The sequence below is a fragment of the Aphidius gifuensis genome, linkage group LG3 (assembly GCF_014905175.1).
Source record: "Aphidius gifuensis isolate YNYX2018 linkage group LG3, ASM1490517v1, whole genome shotgun sequence".
NCBI lineage: Eukaryota > Metazoa > Arthropoda > Insecta > Hymenoptera > Braconidae > Aphidius > Aphidius gifuensis.
The window spans coordinates 23,401,307-23,420,559 of record NC_057790.1 but is presented as its reverse complement, the minus strand read 5'-3'; the positions used below and the strand labels follow the sequence as shown (position 1 = coordinate 23,420,559).

General features: G+C 24.5%; 2 protein-coding genes across 8 annotated transcripts; both read right to left on the bottom strand.

Moving 5' to 3' along the window:
• Positions 1-183: 183 nt before the first annotated feature.
• LOC122853031 (thymosin beta-like) lies at positions 184-7,846 on the bottom strand. 4 transcript variants are annotated; one of them, XM_044153232.1, is made up of 6 exons: positions 7,662-7,846; positions 3,022-3,188; positions 2,773-2,886; positions 1,318-1,431; positions 916-1,029; positions 184-808 (listed from the first exon to the last, which is right to left on the bottom strand). In XM_044153232.1, the coding sequence occupies exons 2-6, from the start codon at positions 3,158-3,160 to the stop codon at positions 780-782; spliced, it is 510 nt and encodes a 169-aa protein (XP_044009167.1). In that variant the 5' UTR covers positions 3,161-3,188; positions 7,662-7,846; the 3' UTR covers positions 184-779. The 4 variants fall into 4 exon arrangements, with proteins under 4 accessions (XP_044009167.1, XP_044009166.1, XP_044009168.1 ...); XM_044153231.1 differs by lacking the exon at positions 7,662-7,846 and adding an exon at positions 7,261-7,532; XM_044153233.1 differs by lacking the exon at positions 7,662-7,846 and adding an exon at positions 5,215-5,236.
• A 525-nt stretch (positions 7,847-8,371) lies between these two features.
• Positions 8,372-17,479, bottom strand: LOC122853029 (serine-arginine protein 55-like). 4 transcript variants are annotated; one of them, XM_044153228.1, is made up of 12 exons: positions 17,053-17,479; positions 16,186-16,312; positions 15,635-15,705; positions 14,807-14,887; positions 14,315-14,338; positions 14,002-14,058; positions 13,841-13,910; positions 10,435-10,508; positions 10,158-10,346; positions 9,671-9,790; positions 9,448-9,555; positions 8,372-9,358 (listed from the first exon to the last, which is right to left on the bottom strand). In XM_044153228.1, exons 2-12 carry the CDS (start codon positions 16,309-16,311, stop codon positions 9,175-9,177), a joined length of 1,104 nt encoding a protein of 367 aa, XP_044009163.1. In that variant the 5' UTR covers position 16,312; positions 17,053-17,479; the 3' UTR covers positions 8,372-9,174. The 4 variants fall into 4 exon arrangements, with proteins under 4 accessions (XP_044009163.1, XP_044009162.1, XP_044009164.1 ...); XM_044153227.1 differs by lacking the exon at positions 14,807-14,887 and adding an exon at positions 14,682-14,777 and having other exon boundaries at positions 17,053-17,247; XM_044153229.1 differs by lacking the exons at positions 14,807-14,887; positions 16,186-16,312; positions 17,053-17,479 and adding exons at positions 14,682-14,777; positions 16,350-16,705.
• Between the last annotated feature and the right edge of the window lie 1,774 nt (positions 17,480-19,253).

Sequence of the window (19,253 nt, the reverse complement as noted above, 5' to 3'; positions counted from 1 at the left end):
TCGTTTTATTTCTTTTTTTTTTTTTGCCATACAAATGTTTCTTTTTATTTTTATTTTTTGAATTTGTTAGGACAATATTCAGTGCATAAAAAAATGTACAATAGCCCGTTACAAAATTATTTTTTAAATCATTGCTTTTTTTTATTTTTATTAATTCAGTATAAAATTACATGTAAAAATATGCCGAGTTTATTATCAAACAAAAAAAAAAATATATATTAGATAAAAATTAGATGGAATAATTGAGGAAAAATATCATATTTTTAATGGAAAAAAATTATGGAGAAAGAAGATTTACTTGGCTACTACGTCCACGCGAATTATTATCATTAATATTTAGTTTTTTTTTTTTTTTTTCATTTTTATTTTTTGACTATCATCAATGAATAATAATAAAAAAAGAAATAATCAAAAACCCTATTTAGTTAATTTGCAAAGATTAAAAAATACACGGTATTTTTTTTATTTTTTTTTCTGTTAATTGCACCAATTTATAGGACGCAAATACTGGCCAAGAGGCAGGATTTCAAAAACAGCCTTTTTCTTTTTTAATTTGCAAGCAAATTATTTTTTATTACTTCATTTTCCTTAAGTCTTTGTAGTTTTTTTTATTATTATTTATAATTAAGTAATTAATACAAACAAATTAAAAAATATCATTTACCGACATTGTCCTTTTGGAATATCTTTTTTTTTTATTTTGAATTTATTTTTATTTATTTATTATACTTGTTTATTTGTAATTTTTTTTTTTCGTTGTTTTTTTTTTTTATTTAGTTTTAATCATCAATCTTTTTTGCATCAATGGCTAAAAAAAAAATACAAAAATTAGATAAGTTAATATTTTTTTTTTTAAATAAATAATAAGACAAAAAAAATCAAATGTAGAATTTTTTTTTTTATTTTAATACTTACTCTCTTTGGTTGGCAAAGGATTTTTTTCCATGGTTTGAGCATGCTTGAGCTTGGCTGGATCAAAATTTTCAATTCCAGATATGAATTGTTGTTTGTCTTTTTCTTGTTCAATTGCTGTAAAAAATAAATAAAATATGTCAATTAAAATTGCTACTGTGAATCATTGTTTACAAGAGATAAATTATGGCTGATAAAAAATCTTTATCAATAACAAGAAAAATAAAATTAAACTGTGGCAACATCAACATCAAAAAAATAAATATATATATAAAATATGTTTATAAATAAATTGTAAAAAAAAATTTATATACTTATTATTCACGTTTTTTAAATATAAATTGAATTAACAATATAAATTTTTTTATTTATTTTTTAAATAATGTATTTAGTTAAACAACATACCCATTTTATCAGGAAGTGGATTTTTTTCCTGAGTTTCAGTATGCTTCAATTTGGTGGCATCAAAGGCCTCAATGCCAGCAATCAAGGTCTGCTGTGTCTTTTCAGCTGCTACATCTAAATTCAAAAAACAACAATGTTAATATTTAAATTTCCAAATGTCTAAAATTCCACCTGATGACCTTCAAAGATTCCACCACAACGCTAATAAAAACAACAAAAAAACAAATTTAAAAAAAAAAAATTAAGCAGTTTGTTAGTACTATGTATTCCAAATTGTTCCGGGTCGAACCACATGTCTGTCGGTCCCAGACTGACCAGATTTTTATTCTTTTTATTTTTTAAACAAAATACAATAAGTTGATAAGTTTTAAACATTACTCTGTTTTTTATGGCTAGATCACGAGATCATACGATTTCAAATAACATATGACTAACAATTTTGGTTTATATTTTTTCTAAAATAGTTTAAACAACGATTTAATTTATGTACTTTTAATAGCTTTTTACAAACTCGAATATTCCCACACATGGTCAACTCATGCATAGACTTTGAGTAAAAATCACGTAACAAATAAAACCATAAACTCAAGTTTCTCTTTGGTACTATTATAACATATTTTTTAAAACATTATTTGTCAAGAATTAGAGAAAATCTCACATCTGTCAAACAACTGCACTAACGTATTTTCGATACACAGAATGATCGTAAAATCGACAATAAAAAAGTAAATTTATAACTTTTTAAAATAAACTAAATTCATGAAAACGTCTTGGACTTTCCGGTCGTAAAATCTATATTTTTTGTTTACACATGGTATTTTTTATGTCACCCTTTGGACCACACAAGGCCCAATTTTATGTCTAAAAAATCCCACCACCTACACCTAGTTTTTTACCCTCTCTTGAACTAATTTTTGACCAATTAAAACTAATTTTTTAACTAAGTATACACCCATTTTTTGGACTTAACAATTTTCAACAAACTGAGAAAACAGTTGCTCTTCAACACTCGTTTACGTAACATCTCTAATTAATATTGATTCGCGTACAACAGAATTTCTTTATACTTACAATATAAAATAGTAGTGTCTGTCCATGACAACACTTTTTAGAGTCAACTCAATAAACAATATATAATACAATTAATTATAATTTTAGTGAAATAATAAAGTGAATATTAATAGAATTTAAGCCACAGTGTTTGGATTTATTTAAAGTGTTATTCCTATTATTTCAAGTTACAACCTATCCTCCACATCCTTTGATAGCCCTGTATCAAACATAAGGCCTTACAACCCTTGTGAAATTATCGTGGTATATTTGGATACGTGGTGCGAAACACAAATGATAACCCATTACTTAATATTTAAAAATTATTTTTGTTATTAAATAGCAATAAATTAATCCTGAAATACCAAAATAAATTATCAGCCAAATTTGGTGATTTCATTTTACCTGTTGCATTTGGTAAAATAATTTTTTCTTTTGTATCAGCATGCTTTAGTTGACCAGTTTTAAAACTCTCGACATCATGAATCAAGTCTGAATGTTGACGTTCTTGTCTCACGTCTATCAATATTTAAATATTTAAAAAAAATAATAAAATCATAAAGTAAATTAAAATGCAAAATTAAAAAATACAAACAAACTTGTAAAACATTGAACAAAAAATAACATTCAATAATATTAAAATTAAATAATCACCTTCAGCTGATGGCAAAACATTTTTAATTGCAGTCTCAGCTTTTTTCATGGCATCAGGATTAAATCCTTCGAGTTGACTTTTTAGATCAATTGAGACCTTTGGAAGATCCTTCAATGATGGATTAATTGGAGCTGACATGTTGTTTTGTTGTTTTTAAAAAATTTAACTGTAAAAAAAAAAAAATCAATCAACAAATATTGTCAAATTAAAAATATATTATTTATTTTTTTTACTTTTCATTTATACAAATGTAATTTTTAGAAATATTAGATATTATTTAGCCTCTAAATTATGACAACTTAAATTTATATTATAGAAAAAAAAAAAAAAGACAAATGATGATTAAGTAATTTTAATAAAATTTATAAAGTCAATAACTTTGCTGAGTCAAAATTTAAATTTAAAAATGGCATTGAATTACAATTTTGCAAATATTCATGGGTTATTTCTTAGTGTTTATTCTGAAGGTGAATATAAAAATATAAAAAAAAAAGTTGAGGCCACTTCATGCTGTATAAAAGTAACGGCATTTGTATCAAGTACGCCCGCGACTTACTTGTTGCTGAACACATATATATTTTATTAAATAAATATTATTTTTAAATATTAAAAAAATTTATTCGTCTAGTATTCCCGTCTCATTTATCATGTCATATTAATTTTCTGCATACCAATATGGATACACAATACGTTGACATTTAAATAATCCATAAAAATAAATTTAAATTAAAAAAATTTAAAACAAATAAATTTCATCAATTTTTTTTCTATTTATTAATTATTTTTTTCTTATTGATAATTTAAAAAATAATTATATTAAAAACAATAGTGTACATAACGTTAAAATCCGTAACAAATTGATACCCGGAAATTTAATTTAATAATAAAATAAAATAATGAGAAAATATATAATTTCTTGTTCTCCTCATTGTTTCAACTAGACAATCTAACAAATATATAATTTTTTTTTTTTTTTTTTTTGTTTTGGTAAAAGAAGGGTTACATGCTTCTTTTTTAGATGAAATAAAAAAAAAATTATAAATTCTTTGAGTGTTTTAAAAAATATATAATTTTATGTACAAAAGAAAATCATAAAGCGGAAGTGATGAAGACTGTTTCCTGTCTCGCATCAGTAACTCTCTATTTTCATAAATTAACATTATAAAATAATGAAAAAATATTACTATCATTATTTATCGATAAGTAAATAATATTTATTTATCAATAAAAAAATTATATTTTCAATTATTTAAATGTAAATCTGATAAAATGTTCGAAAAAGAAATTCAAATAATTTTTTAATTTTTATATGTTTTGTTAGATTTTACTACGATATTTATGAGATTTGATAAATAAAATAAAAAGACTCAAAGAGTCTCCATGGTAAGGAATAAAATGACTCGTACTCGTGACCATATATGGACCAGTGAATGTTGAATGTATGCCTCTATATAGATGATACAAAAGAGGTCAACTCGTGTACATGTATAAAACTACCATTGTAGAGTAAAAAAAAAAAAAAAAAAAAATGTTTTTCTATCTCAACTTGAAATGACTCAAAAATTTATTTTAAAAACTATGATTTTTTTTTTTCAATGATTAATCCACTCTTAAACAAAATAATAAAAAACAAAAAAAAAAAAGAGAAAATTATCTTGAATTATTTCCTCTGATCAAAACAAAAAAAAAAAAAAAGATAAAAAGATTTCCAACATTTTAAATAATTATTTTTTTATATCCTCAAAATGATAATTAAAAAAAAAAAAAAATTATTCAAACTTTCACGACAGTTAAATTTAATAACCCATTACTAAATTTAAAATTTTATTAACTAATCTAAAAATTTCATAAGTTTAAAAAACAAAAAAAAATCATTCAAACTATAATTAACTTGCTTAAAAAATAAACTAATTAATTTTTTATTCTAATTATTGAAATATTCAGGGTCAATGTAGCCTTCGTGATGAATAAAATAAAAATAGTGTTATTTTAAATAAATAAAATTCAAATTGACATGAAACATTGATAATTAACTCGTTATTTTTGTAAATTGTAACTGTTTCAATGGCACGCAATTATTTCCATCAAAATGAGACATAATTTGTAGCAGTATATTAAATTTAATTAAGACATTTTAATCAAAAAAAAAAAATAAATAATAATTGAATTTGTTTTTTAATATATTATTATACCTGATGACTCACTAGTGAGTAATTATTATTTTATTAAATATATTGCAAATTATGTCTGGCTGTATGTCTATCAACTTATTTTTTTTACTATGTGCACAGTTGCGTAGAACAAACTGCAGTAAATATAATATAGATATATATGCAATAATACACAAGTACATTATGTACTGTATACATATATTTTAACGTGTGACCGTGACGGTTAACGCACCCTGGATGCCTCGTTGGCGTTATCGACCAGTCGATGGAATCGACCAGTTTGGCTTCGTTGAAATTTCATTCAAATATTTTTTGTATGACTCCAAAATAAAAAAATAAAAATTTCAGCAAATTTTATTATTATTAAAATAATTTAATTTAATTTTTAATAATATTATTTAAAAAATAGTAATAGCAATTTTATTTTATAAAAATAAAGAATATTATTTATTGAAAAAACATGTTTTAGGAAATAATGATCTTGATCATTTGAGTCATTAAAAAAATTTCAACAAAACTTGATTTTTAACGAGTTTGTCATTCGTGAAAATTGGTCAGAAAAAAAAGAGGGATGCTGCTAAAGGGTGGAGTATAAAATTGAGAGAGCTTGTTTCATCTCGTTATATATTTTTTTTGTTAAATTTTATTGAGCAGACAAGCTGGTATATATCTATATAGACCAGGGCATGTAGAATCGATTGGTGAGTCTGGGGGAGAATCAACAAGACTTAAACTCCGCAGACAGAAGGGAAGCCCCAATGATGAGGGGAAATAAATGAAAATAAAATAAAAATGAATGAAAAATATATACTTATGAAATAACGTATTTTATACACAAAGAAAATGTATAAATTTTCATGGTCAATGGTTTCTAACAACAAAATAAAATCAAGGTCATTTAAAATTTTTATTTTTAAATTAATTTATAATCAATAATGATTTATTATTGAATTTTTTTTTTAAACATTATTCGTTATCTTCTTTGTTCAATCAATGAATTTTTATTTATCGATAATGTTAATAAATAAAAAATAAAAGTTAAATAAACAATGGCATTGTCATTTGAAAGCGTAACGAAATAATTTCTTGGAGAAAGAAATAATATATGTTTAAACAATAATTATTTAAAAACAAAAAAAAAAAAACATTTATTTAATTCTACGTATTTATTATTTTATTATTTAAATAAAAATATGATTTTATCTAGCTTTTTTTTTTTTATTTTTATTTTTAATATTCTCCAAAGGCACGTGCATTCTTTATGGAAATTCCATATTGATGACATTTAATTTATTTTTAGCAGGAATAATTTAAGGAAAAAAAAATATTTTTATTTTAAACTTTGTGAATACGTCAAAAACCACGCCCTTGTTTTACTCGCCCCCCAAGTTACTCTGGCAACCGAAAAAATCCAAAACCATCTTCACAAATTTAATGAAAAAAATACATCTAAATTTATTTATGTCAATTAAAATAATAATTAATATATAATGTATTTTTTTTTTTTATGAAAAATAATGATATTTAGATTTCTAAAAAAATTTCAAACAGCCAATTAACTTTAGAAATATTAAAAAAAATAAAAACAAGTATTAAAATAATAACAACAACAAACATTTAAGACGAACATAAAAACGTCATTGAGCTACTGAATTTACTATCAGCATGATTAAAAAATTAATTTGATATATCCAGTTGTAAGATGAATTACCATTTTAAAATGTAAATTTTAATAATAAATTTAAACCTGAATTACGCAGCAAGATCAATCAAATTGATATTTCAAAAGATTTAAATTCAAGGATTTTTAAATAAATATTTACAACAACAACTAATTGACTTACTCCAAAAAGAAAAAATTTTCATTTCTACAATAAAATATAAACACAAAGACTCAATAAAAATTCAACAAATAATTTAAAAAAATTAATTTTCCAATAACAAAATAAATTAAAAATAAATTTTTCCCTTTCTTTTTAAATTCACAATTATTGTATATTTTTAATTTTAAATAAAAAAAAATAAAACTTTAATAAGTTTTTTAAAAAATAATTATAAAACACTGACCTTTTTTATAAAAGTAGAAATTTTATATATTTTATAAAAATATTTTTAATTATTTAAATTGTAAATTTCAAAAAAATAAAGTATAAAAAATTGTGATAGAACTGGTTTGTTCGAGTGAAGAAACTATACTGAGGGATTTTCATTTTTCAGTCAGCCAAACACAGTCAAACAAAAACCAAGAGAGCAGGTTTTTGTGTGAGTTGAGACAAGAGTGAGAAATTGTGAAATACAGAGAGAGATAAATATATTAAATTGAGGCAATACACAAAGCCATAGTGTAGATGTTTATGTCTGCTCCCTACGTTGGTGCTTGGTGATTCAATAGAGCCACCACCAGTCCACCAACTAAATTTATATATCCATATATATTAACAAATTTATATGTATTAACTTGTACTCACATACTATCATATATAAATATATAAAATGCTTATTCCCCTCTACAATATTACTCCTCTTTTGTCTGACAATCCTCTGACCCTCGTCCTCTTCTTCTTGCTGGTCGTCACGACACGTCGAACAAAGTGACTCACTCCAATATGCTCAAATCTTTACTCTGTCGCCACGTCAATTTTTTCCTTTTATTATCTTTCGATTATTTTTTTTTTTTTATTGTGTTCAATCAGCTCCAAAAATCTGTACAAATATATAATCATTTTAATTAGTATAAATGTTAAAAATATATTTTTATTTATTAATTTTAAATTAAAAATTATATTTTATTTATAAAATTCATTATCAAATTAATGGGGAATATTTTTCTAAGCACCTTTTTTTGTTTCTTTTTTTCTTTCCTTGTACTGTGTATTTTATTTTGGTATAAAAGGGGGAAAAGAAAAATCCGTTGTACAGCTGCGGGGAGATATACTTGATGAATCATCAAACTACAGCTGCAATGCATGTGGTAAAAGTACATATAGTTTGCTAAAATAGAAAAAAATAAATATAATAAATTAATAAAATATATATTTAAACTTGTAAATGTACAAGATGATAATTTATTAAAATTATCAATAAATTATATATTTTATTTATACAGAAAACAAGTATTTTTAAAATTTTGAAACATTTTTTTTATTTTATAATGATTCATAAATAAAATAAATAATGATTCATGCTGTTATGATTGTGGCTGTTTTTATTGATCTTCGCAAGACTTACAGCTAGATACACATATTTATCTATTATTACTTTTTTTTATTTCATCTTAATTTAATGTTATTACCATCAGGAATATATATACAAAAAGTCATTGTACTTGAAAAATCTTGTTAATCTTAATTTTATTTTTACTCAAATTTCATTGAGAATAGCAATTGCAAGCTTCAAGTATTTAAATTCGTGGAGAGTGAATGTTTTTCTTTTTTTAAATATATTTTTTCTCTATCAAGATTTAATCAATTTTTTTTTTTTAAATAACTAATGAATCCTTTAAAAAATTAAAAGAACAGAGATAATAATAATTTTCAATTTAAACTCGACAACAGTTTGGTGACGTTAAAATTTAATTTTTTAATTTGTCACGTTATTATTATTTTCACCATGATTGTAAAAAAAAAAATAATAATAAACATTAAGTTATTTGGAACTCTTAACAATATAATCTAATTTTTTAAACAATTATTGAAAAAAAAAAAAAAGAATAATGAAAATTTACAATTGAATGATTTTTTTTTTTTTTTTTAATTTTTTAATTTTTTACATTATCCTTTTTTATATTTGTAAAAAAATTATCTATTTGAAAAAGGAAAAAACCTGTATTTGTCAAATATTATTGAATGTTTTAATTTAAATTGTTCAATCATTCTTTTACCAATATTTTAAAGTTAAATCATCTCCGTCATAAAAAATTTTTTGTTTTTTAATTTAAACAATGGATTACATTGTTTATGGTTTTGTTTTTATTGTTATTATTTAGTCAGCATCATTTTTGATGCTTTTTGGTGACTTGTCGCCATTCATTGGTGATCGTGATCTTGAACGTGAGTGTGAACGGGAACGTGAACGTGAACGACTGTGACTCATCTTGCTGTGTTTGCTTCCGGAACGGGATCTTGATCTTTCACCACCTCTTGAACGTTCACGACTCATTCTTTCCCTGAGTAAAATAATTTAAATCAAGTTTATAAATACAATTTTATAAATAATAATATTAAATAAATTTAAAATTATTTTTTTTCTACTTACTTTTTGGGTGACATATCTTTGGATTTTGATAATGAACGTGACTTGGATCTGTCATTCTTACTACGTGAACGTGATCTAGATTTTGATTTAGACTTGGAACGATCCCGGCTGCAAAAAATTTAATATAAATCAGTTAAATTATTTTTATTGTATTATTTATTTGTTTAAATTAATTTTATATTGGATAAAGCAATAAGCTGAGGAAAAAATAAAAGCTACTTACATTGACTTGGAACGTGAGCGACTGCGTTCAGGGAGACTGGATTTTGATTTGGATTTCGAGTGTGCTCTTGATTTGGAACGACTGCTTCGACGACTACGGCTACGTGAACTGCGACGACTTCTGTTAAATATAAAATTAATTTTCAATCAGATGCAATTAATAAAAAAAGTTTATTTGTTATTTAAAACATGCAAATTATAATGTAAAAATTGGGTTTATTAAATAGCAAATGTAAAATTTAAAAAAATATATTAAAACTAAAAAAATAATTAAAATATTTTTCTATGTAAATTTAAACTTTCTATTGGTAACTTTCATTTATCTTGGTGTTGCTTTGTTTTCAATAAAATAAAAAACAAAAACAAACAATCTAATAATCCAATATCAAATAAATTACCATTATTAAAAATTTAGTTATTTTCTTTTCTTATTTATTATTTTCTATGTATCATTGTTTAGTTTTTTATTATTTTATTTTTCTATTTACCTGGAGCGTGAACGAGAACGACGACGAGAACGTGAGCGTGATCGTGAACGTGAACGTGAGCTAGATGAGCGTGAACGACGTCCTCTTCTCTTATCTTCAACCAAATGAATTCTTCTGCCATTCAATTCAGTATCATCAAGTTTGTTCATAGCATTTTTGAGGTCAGTGTATGTTGCAAATTCTACGACACTAAATAAAGTAAAAAATAAATAAATATTAATACACATATATAAATAATAAATTTATACAATTATTTTAATAAACAATTAATTTATACCCTTCATTTCTGCGTTGTTTGTGAGCATCAGCATAAGTTACTTCACCAGCTTGTCTCATGTAATCCTTCAAATCCTGAGGATGACGTAATGAAAAAAAAAAATATATAAATTAATATTTTTTATAATGTCAAATATAATAAACATAAATCTAAACTTAACACTTAATCTATTAAAACTAGAAATAAATTTTTTTTTTTTTTTTATATATTATAATCTAAAATTATAAATTTGATAAATGCACAGGTACTTAAAATTATTAATCACTATACAATAATTATCCTTCATTATTATCATCATCATCATCATCACAATATGCCACCTAAAAAAAGGACAAGAAAATTCTAATTTTCTTTATATTTATAACTTAATATATAACTTAATTAATTTAAAGTTATTAAATGTGCTCGAATTTAGTGATAAAATTTGGTCAACATTTCTTTCAATGCAATATTAATCGATAAATATATTATTAATTAATTAAAATTATCCTAAAATGTTGATTCTTCCTTTTTTTGATATGTTTTTTATCATTATTCCATTATATCAATTTATAGTGACATGTTTGTTTTTATTTTTTTAAAAATCATCAGATTAATAATCTATGATGTCATCAATTTGAATTGGGCTGATCCATTTGCCAATGATTGTCCATTTTCCTAATATCATTATCATCAATACACAATGAGTCCAGTAATTTTCATCATATGAAATTGACAAGTTGTCATCTTTTTTAATCTTCAAGTTGTTGATGGCCATCCATATAACCAGGGTTTATTTTTCATCATGATTATCTTCAAAGCCAGTGTTGTAAGTTGTTAATTATTGAGTGACCATTGAAATGCCAGTGAACTTCTTTATTTATCCATGATTAATTATATTTTATTTTTATATTTTTATCTGTTGAGTTGATTGAGCCAGTTAACGTGTTGATAATAAATTTGATGATGATACCAACCACCACAAATAAATAAGCAAATTATCAAGATGACAAATCTTTATAAAATTTTATAAATATCATTAAACATTTTACATAAATAATATTATGATTTTAATGATACATGTAAAATTATTTTGCACAAAGAAAAGTTGCCACTTGTTAATTAATTAAAGACAAAAGATTAATGCAAAACAAAAAATAAATGATATGACTAAAAAAAAAATATTTTAAATTGATAATAAAAATTTCTAACTTCGAGCACAATGAAATAATTAAATACATGGTGGTTAATTGTATATTAATTTAACGACGAATATTAAAAAAAAAAAAAAAGAAATTTTTTATAATAATTTTTAACATTTGTCTTTGATTGTCTTATTTTATATTCCATATAAAATGGATGATTTTAGTTGAAAAAAAAAATAATATAAATCTAAAATACAAGTGAATAAATGATTAATGAATTAAAGATAAAAAAAAAAAATATTAAAGCAATATAATATAATAATAAAAAATAATTTTACAAGACCTATATCTAAAGAGAGTACACTCGGTTAAGGTGACGCATTTACCTTGGGCCCAGGCACCACCTTGCTTACGGACACAGACAGTGTGAGAAAGGCCAGACCAAACAGACAGACAGACAGTCAGACAGACACAAGATGCGCCTGGTCAGGTCGATACTCGAACGGATCAGTGTGTGCGTGTGTGACGACGGTAGACAACTCTCTCATCACGCGCGGATGATTCAACAATTGGCCCCGACATTGTGCCCTTCATTGATGGCCGCTGCCTGATTTAATTGACACCCAATAACCACATTCGTCGTAGTTGTACGTAGTAGGTAGAGTAGTAGTTGTCATTGTTGTACCAGTTTATTATCAATTACAAATATATCTTTTAAATAATGGGACAAAACTATTTTATTTTTTTTTCATTAAAAAAAAATATGGAAGTAGGAAGTATTACCAGGAATTATTTTAGGATAAAAAGAAAAAAAAAAAAAAAAAAAAGTATATTAATTTGGAAATATATATAGGTCTTGTTCAACCAGTTGAATTAATTTTTTTTGGAAAAAAAAATAAATTGTTTTGATGACCCGGCATGGAATGCATCATAGAATCCCCCAGGTATAATCGCACTGGACATGAGATGATTGGTGGGTTGATCAGACGGGGGTGAATAGTGTACCTGGTGCCAATTTTTTTCTTTAATAATCTCGCAACACATTGTATCTCTCTCTCTCTTTTTTTTTTTTCTCTTAATCTTTTTTTGTTTGTTAAGATTCCATCTTACGCATTTTAATAATCGATTATTGGGATGTTATAATCAATATGAGCATCCTAGGAGTAACCAATTGGTGGACGACACTTTGGTTGCCAATAATTGTGATTATCCTCAAGTACAGCATAATGCACATCGTCTCATCATAATCATTGCACATCAGATCAGTCTCTTATTGGCCCTACCGGTCTCGACCCTCCACGGCGAAGAGGACATGACTCTTCGAAAACAACATCAGTTTATTTTTAATTTTTCTTTGTTTTACTTTTCATATTTTTTTTTTTTTTTTTTTGTGCATTTATGCATTTATAAATACTATTAATATTATTGCACAATCGTTGATGTAATATATAAAATAAAATTAAAAAATATTCAACGAAAAAAATTAAAATAAAAATAATCAAGAATAAAAGGAAAAAACAAGTCAACAGAATTAATATATTTATCTAATTTTTAAGAAATAAAAAAATTAATAAATAAATAGAATGTTTGTTTTTATAAATTTAAAATTAAATAAAAAAATTATATATATATATAAAAACAATGTAAATTGATCGAGTAAGACGTGGTTGAATTTTTAAATATTGATGATTTGGAATTTAATAATTTGGCTTCTTGGATTATTTTTTGTTTTATTTAATATTCTGATTTTGGGCGGATGATGTTCATCACTCTCTTTGGCCACTTGGATTTGATCACTGGACGTTTTCCCATCACTGGCATCACTGGCTCAACTGATGAACCATTGGACACAATCCATCTTGATGACGATTTAATCAATCATTGGTCTCTCTCTCTCTTTTCTCTCTAGCTTTGTCTTTTTTAAACAGTCCATCGAATATTCTTCAATTCACATTAATATCCAAACAAAAAAAAACATTGGCTGTTTTTTTTTTTCAACAATTCATTCCCACTGACTTACTCAATCAAAATCTACATTGTTTATAAACGCGTTAATTTTTTTTTATCAATTACAGATAAATAAAAAACTAATAAAAATAAATATTACGAATGAAATTTAACTGATTATATTTTTAAACTCGCTGATGGTGCATATGGTAAATTATGTAATTTATATATTTAAAAAAAAAATTGATTACATATTTAGATAAAGAAAATAAAAAATTGAATTTTATTTTCGAAGGAGAGAAATTATTAAATAAATTTTTTTTTTATTGACTTACCTGCCAGCTAACACGGCTTGATAAATTTTCCACTGTGAGACGATACTCGGTGCGAGTTGGTGGTCCATATCTATTTGAAAAATAATAACACAAAATATTATTAATAATCATTTCAACAATAAATAATTAAATTTATAATTTTTTGTATTAATGATATGTACCTTGGCAATGATTGCTTGTAGCTAGATGCAGTTCTTGTGTTTCTGTTTACACTATCTCTGCAAAAATAAATTTTATATTAGCAAAAGTACATAATAGACTGACTCATTTATATTAATTAATTTCAAAATAAATATAATAATCAGAATAGAAAACAAGAGAGAGAGAAAAAGAAAGAATTTAAATAGTTGTAAAAAGAACAAAAGTGATTGAGAGTTTAAACTCTTGTCAGGTCCAGCACCATCAGTCACTTTTGATCAATCAACAACATATAAAATTAATTGCAAATTTTAATTAAATTCATTTGATTCATACCTGTCGTGTCGCATATCATCTCGGCTGCAGAGAAAGAAAAAAAAGGGGGAAAAAAAATAGACAAAAATTAGTATTTTTATAATTTTAAATTGTAGTAAATGAAAATGATGATGTTAATTAATTTTTTTATATCAAAATGATAATTATATATGTGAATTTAAAGATCAAAATTAATTTAAAACATTTATCATAATGATAATTAGCTTGTTAATTTAAAAAAAAAAAATGATTTTCTATTGAATTTAGCAAGAGAATTTTTCTACTTTATGTATCTACTTTGATGACAATGTATTGGGATATTAATTGAATTAATAATCAAATGAAATGAGAATGTTATATTTTAAAAAAATGGATAAGCGTGTCTTACGCAGGTCGCCTCGAGTCCCCGTAACCACCACGGGAGTCACCATAACGCCACTGGTCACTACCCCTAGGTGTACCTCGGGCCCTCTCAACAGTTATTCTGTAACAATACAATTTGGATATGCTTACTTGTCTCTCCAGGAGCGGGAGCGTCCGTAGCCACGGTCGCCTCGCCTCCCTGAAACACCCCGTGCTATCTCCACCGCCACTCTGAAACACACCCAACAAAACCCCGCCTAAGTCCTCAACTAATTCTCATTCTAAAAAAGTCTTCTTCATCCCTTATTTATTTAATTTTTATTTATATATTCGTTATTATTTCAAATTTTCAAACATAAAATTCAATCAAAAAAATTAAAAAAAAAAAACAAAAATAAAATAGTAATAACAAAAAGAAAAAAAAATGATAATAAAAGGCATTTAATGCCTTTATATTTCGTCATCGTCTTTTTTTTTTTTTTTTAATTGATTAATTTATTTTTTGACTCCCTAATCGTCCGATGGATACACTCGTCACCTATTTGTTTTCTAATTTCAGTTACGTTTATTTAATAAATTATTTATTCACTTTTTTTTTCATTTTAAATCATTAAATATAATTATTGTTTTTTTTTTTTTTCAAGACTCATCTAACCATGATTAATATTGACTTTAAGATTTGAACAAGTGACGAAGTATCATTTATTTTTGTTTAATTAATTTTTTTAAAAAAAAAAAAAATCATCGTCGTGCCCTAATCATGGACATCGGGGAGTTGATGGTAGTCGTTCAAAATGGCGGTTAATGTATTCGCATATTTATGAATGTATATTTAATACAGACATATATATGACCACATGTTAAAAGCTTAGAGTAATTTCTTTTTAAAGAGGCAGAGTGTGGCACATAGCTATTAATCTTAATAATAATAAATACTTCATTTTTTTTTTTTTTTTGGTTTTTAAAATGAATATTTACCGTTCACCAAGAAGTTCTTTTCCATTGAGCTCATAAACAGCATCATCAGCATCCCTGTAGTCATCAAATTCCTGTAAAAAAATTAATTAAAAATATTATATTCATTCAAGAATAAAAAAAAAAAAAAAAAGAAACACATGTATATACAATTGTTTAATTATATTTAAAAATTAACATCATGCTTAATGTAAAATAAATAAATAATTATATTTATTATCAAGCCATGCATAATCGAGGTCAATACGGTTCTTAAATATTTTCATTTAATCCAGGGAAATGCCAGTGTATCTCATCATTAATAAAATATATATTTAAATGAATATTCCAGTTTCAATAAAAATATAATTTTAATAATTTTATTATTTTTCTTCCAATGATTATTCTCACAAGATTAACTATGATAATTGTTCCAAATATTATTTAACCAATCGTATGGTAAATAATTTTCTTTTTTTCGTAAATTAGATTTAATAATTCTTTTGTGTAAGATTTTGATTTATTTTTCTTCATTGTTGTTGTATTTTTTATTTTTCTTAATTGAAAATACTCACGACAAAGCCATAGCCATTCTTGATGAGAACATCACGGAATTGACCGTAGCCTCTGAAAAATCTCTGAAGGTCTCTTTCCCTGGTGCCGTATGGAAGACCACCGACATAGACCCTTGTCCCTACCATACTGTAAAAGAAAATAAATTGAATGAAATTAGACTTACCACAAAGGCAAATCCGTTCTTCATTGCGACCTCCTTGATTCTACCATATTTCCGGAAGAACTTCGTCGCGCGCTCTCTCACCCGGTATGTTAATCCACCAACGAATACTCGGGTACTCATTCTTTAAAGGAAAATATAAAAAACAACTTACATAACAGACCTAACAACCTGCCCTCTCATTTATTTATTTATTTGTTTATAACTTTTTTTTTTATATATACATTTTTATTGTATTATTCAAGGCCAGGTCGTTGGAGCAACAAAAAATTTATAAAATTTTTTTTTAATGTTGATTTTAAAATTAATTAAAAAAAAATAATAATAATAATTTTAAAATATATTTATGACCATTAATGGAAATTTATTTTAATCAATAAATTTTATTTTTGTTTTTTTTTTTCCAGAGAGAAAAAAAAAAATGAGCCGGCATATTTTTTTTTTTTCATGTAACGTCATCAATTGTATGATTATTAAAAACAGGGAGTAAAATTTAATAAAAAAAAAAAAACAAACACTGATTAATTATTAAAATTATTTTTAAATAAATAAATGATGCAATATATTGGGCAAAAAAAGTAAACAAATATAATATTACACAAACTAACGAATACGTATGCTTTTAATCACGCAAAAATTAAAGAAAAAAAAAAAAAAAAAAAATGGATGGTTTGATAAAAACCGTGCAACTAGTTTTGTAGCTTACCTGATATTTTAATTATTTCACAAATATTATATCAACTCAATTAATTAATCAACAAGCTACACTATTATTGTACTTTTTTTTTTTTATAATTAAATTAACTTTATGATGTAAATGCTTGTGAAAATTATATTGTAAAGCTTTAACAACGTTGCAAGATGGCTTCACTATGCGATACAACGCGATACAAAACGGGGTTCACACGAGTTACAACATGGAACGATTCAGCCTCGAACCCAGACGCTTTCATATTATATTTTGTATTAATAATACATTTTTATTTTATTTTAATGCATAGATGTAAAATTATGTACATAATTAAATTTTAAAATTGTACTGTTTGAACATGAAAAAATAATAATTAATTATCAGTAATATTTAATTATTTATTATTATTTAATAAACAAAAAAAAAAAATCTAATATTAATTATTATTATTGTGTTGTGCAGCGGTCAATTCTCAATTGATCATAAAAAATGACACTAGATGGCTTAACATGTTACTTATTAGTTTGATTCAAATTTAAAAATAAATTTCTAATAAGGTTACTTATATCAAAATTAAATAAATAAATAAATATAATATATATGCCAGAGCATGTCCTGATCAGTCCTAATAATAGGCTAATGACAGACTTTTTATATTAAATCTTCTGATTTGAGAAAAATGGGAATAAGGGAAGAAATGTGTGGAAAAATTTCTCCGAGTTTTCTCCGAAATAGCTGACATTTCTCCGCATGAGTCAATGTTGGAGAAATTCGGTAAACATTGGCAAAGATAAAAAAAGAATAATCTGAGCCATTAAACAATAAAAAAAAATCAATTTAACAATGCATGGTGGTTTGCTGGAACTCCAATAAATTGATAATAATAAGAACAATACTAATTACTACAAATAAAAGCTAATTTTAAAGGCAATTAATTTTTTTTAACAAAAACGTATTATTTATTTATTGTTTAATACCAGAACCAATCAAATGATTTTGTAAAAATTTATTCGTTATTTTATTTTTATTTTAATAATATAAATTTAATTTTTGTTTAACATGTTTTACAGAAACTACTACCGATTTTCCGACATCTTTTGATTTTCTATATTTTCAAATCTGTCTAATATTATTGTACTTATTTATATATTTTTTTTTATTACATTTATAAATTGTGAAAAACTATATTTTTTAATAATTTAACATTACCAACACTGTCCGGGATAAAAAAGTGAGTATTCTGTTTATAAATTTAAAAAACGTGAGGTAGTTCCAGTAAAATGAAAAAGTATATATCATCCAAAAGTACTTTTGTAATATTTTTTCATATTTTTTTTAAAATAAAATTTGGGACGTCGAAGAGCTCACAAAAAAAGTCTGGAAGACTTACTTTACTTGAATTTTCTGTCAACCAATCAAGAGAATTCAAGTGTAGTGAAGAAAGTGCTTGTAATTTTGATAACATTTGTGGAATATCAAGAGTTGGAATATCAACATTATTCGTTTGATTTTTTATTCTTTCTGCTGAGAAGTTTTCAATTGCAAGATCTTGTAATTTTTGTACAGCTTCAACGTCAACTAAACCAGGTCTTTGGTTCAATAAAACAATGTCCTGAAATAATTTCATTTCAAGTGTGGATAATTGATATGCTTGCAATGACAATAAAGTTTTTGTAAATGCATTAACAAAATCAGGCTGTAAATAAAAAAAAATTAAATTACCATTATTACATACTAATTATATTTTATTAACGCAAGTAGATAAAGTTTGCTTGTTGCGATTCAGATTATTATTTCTACTACGCGACTACGAGGTATATTAAATTTTTTCATTAGTTCTCGGTATAATTTAAAAGTAATAGTAATTATAAGTAATTATAAGTATTGATGAAATTATTTGCATATTTTCAAATATATTATTCAATAATATGACATTTAAAAAAAAACAAAAAATCTTCATAACTTGCCCCATAAAAAATCTTAACCGTCATAGTATTTATAAAAATCTTCATAAACAAACAAGCAAACTTTCTGGATCTGTTTATTGATGTAAAAAAAAATCATCAAATACTTACTCCATACATAAGTTCAATTTGCTTCCTAAAACGACTCATAGGACGGAAACTCTTTGGATTTATAGTCATGTAGCCTGCAGATGTTTCACAAAACCATACCTCAACCAAACCGTGTTTAAGGAGACATGCTTGATCTTTTTC

Coding starts and splice junctions, on each gene's coding strand:
- LOC122853031 (XM_044153232.1), bottom strand. CDS start 3,160: ATGTCAGCTCCAATTAATCCATCATTGAAGGATCTTCCAAAGGTCTCA. Junction 1,432..2,772: donor TATTTTACCAAATGCAACAG/GTAAAATGAAAT, acceptor TTTTGAATTTAG/ATGTAGCAGCTGAAAAGACA. Junction 1,030..1,317: donor TCCACTTCCTGATAAAATGG/GTATGTTGTTTA, acceptor TATTTTTTACAG/CAATTGAACAAGAAAAAGAC.
- LOC122853029 (XM_044153227.1), bottom strand. CDS start 16,311: ATGGTAGGGACAAGGGTCTATGTCGGTGGTCTTCCATACGGCACCAGG. Junction 10,347..10,434: donor AAACAACGCAGAAATGAAGG/GTATAAATTAAT, acceptor TACTTTATTTAG/TGTCGTAGAATTTGCAACAT. Junction 9,556..9,670: donor CGCTCACGTTCCAAGTCAAT/GTAAGTAGCTTT, acceptor AATTTTTTGCAG/CCGGGATCGTTCCAAGTCTA.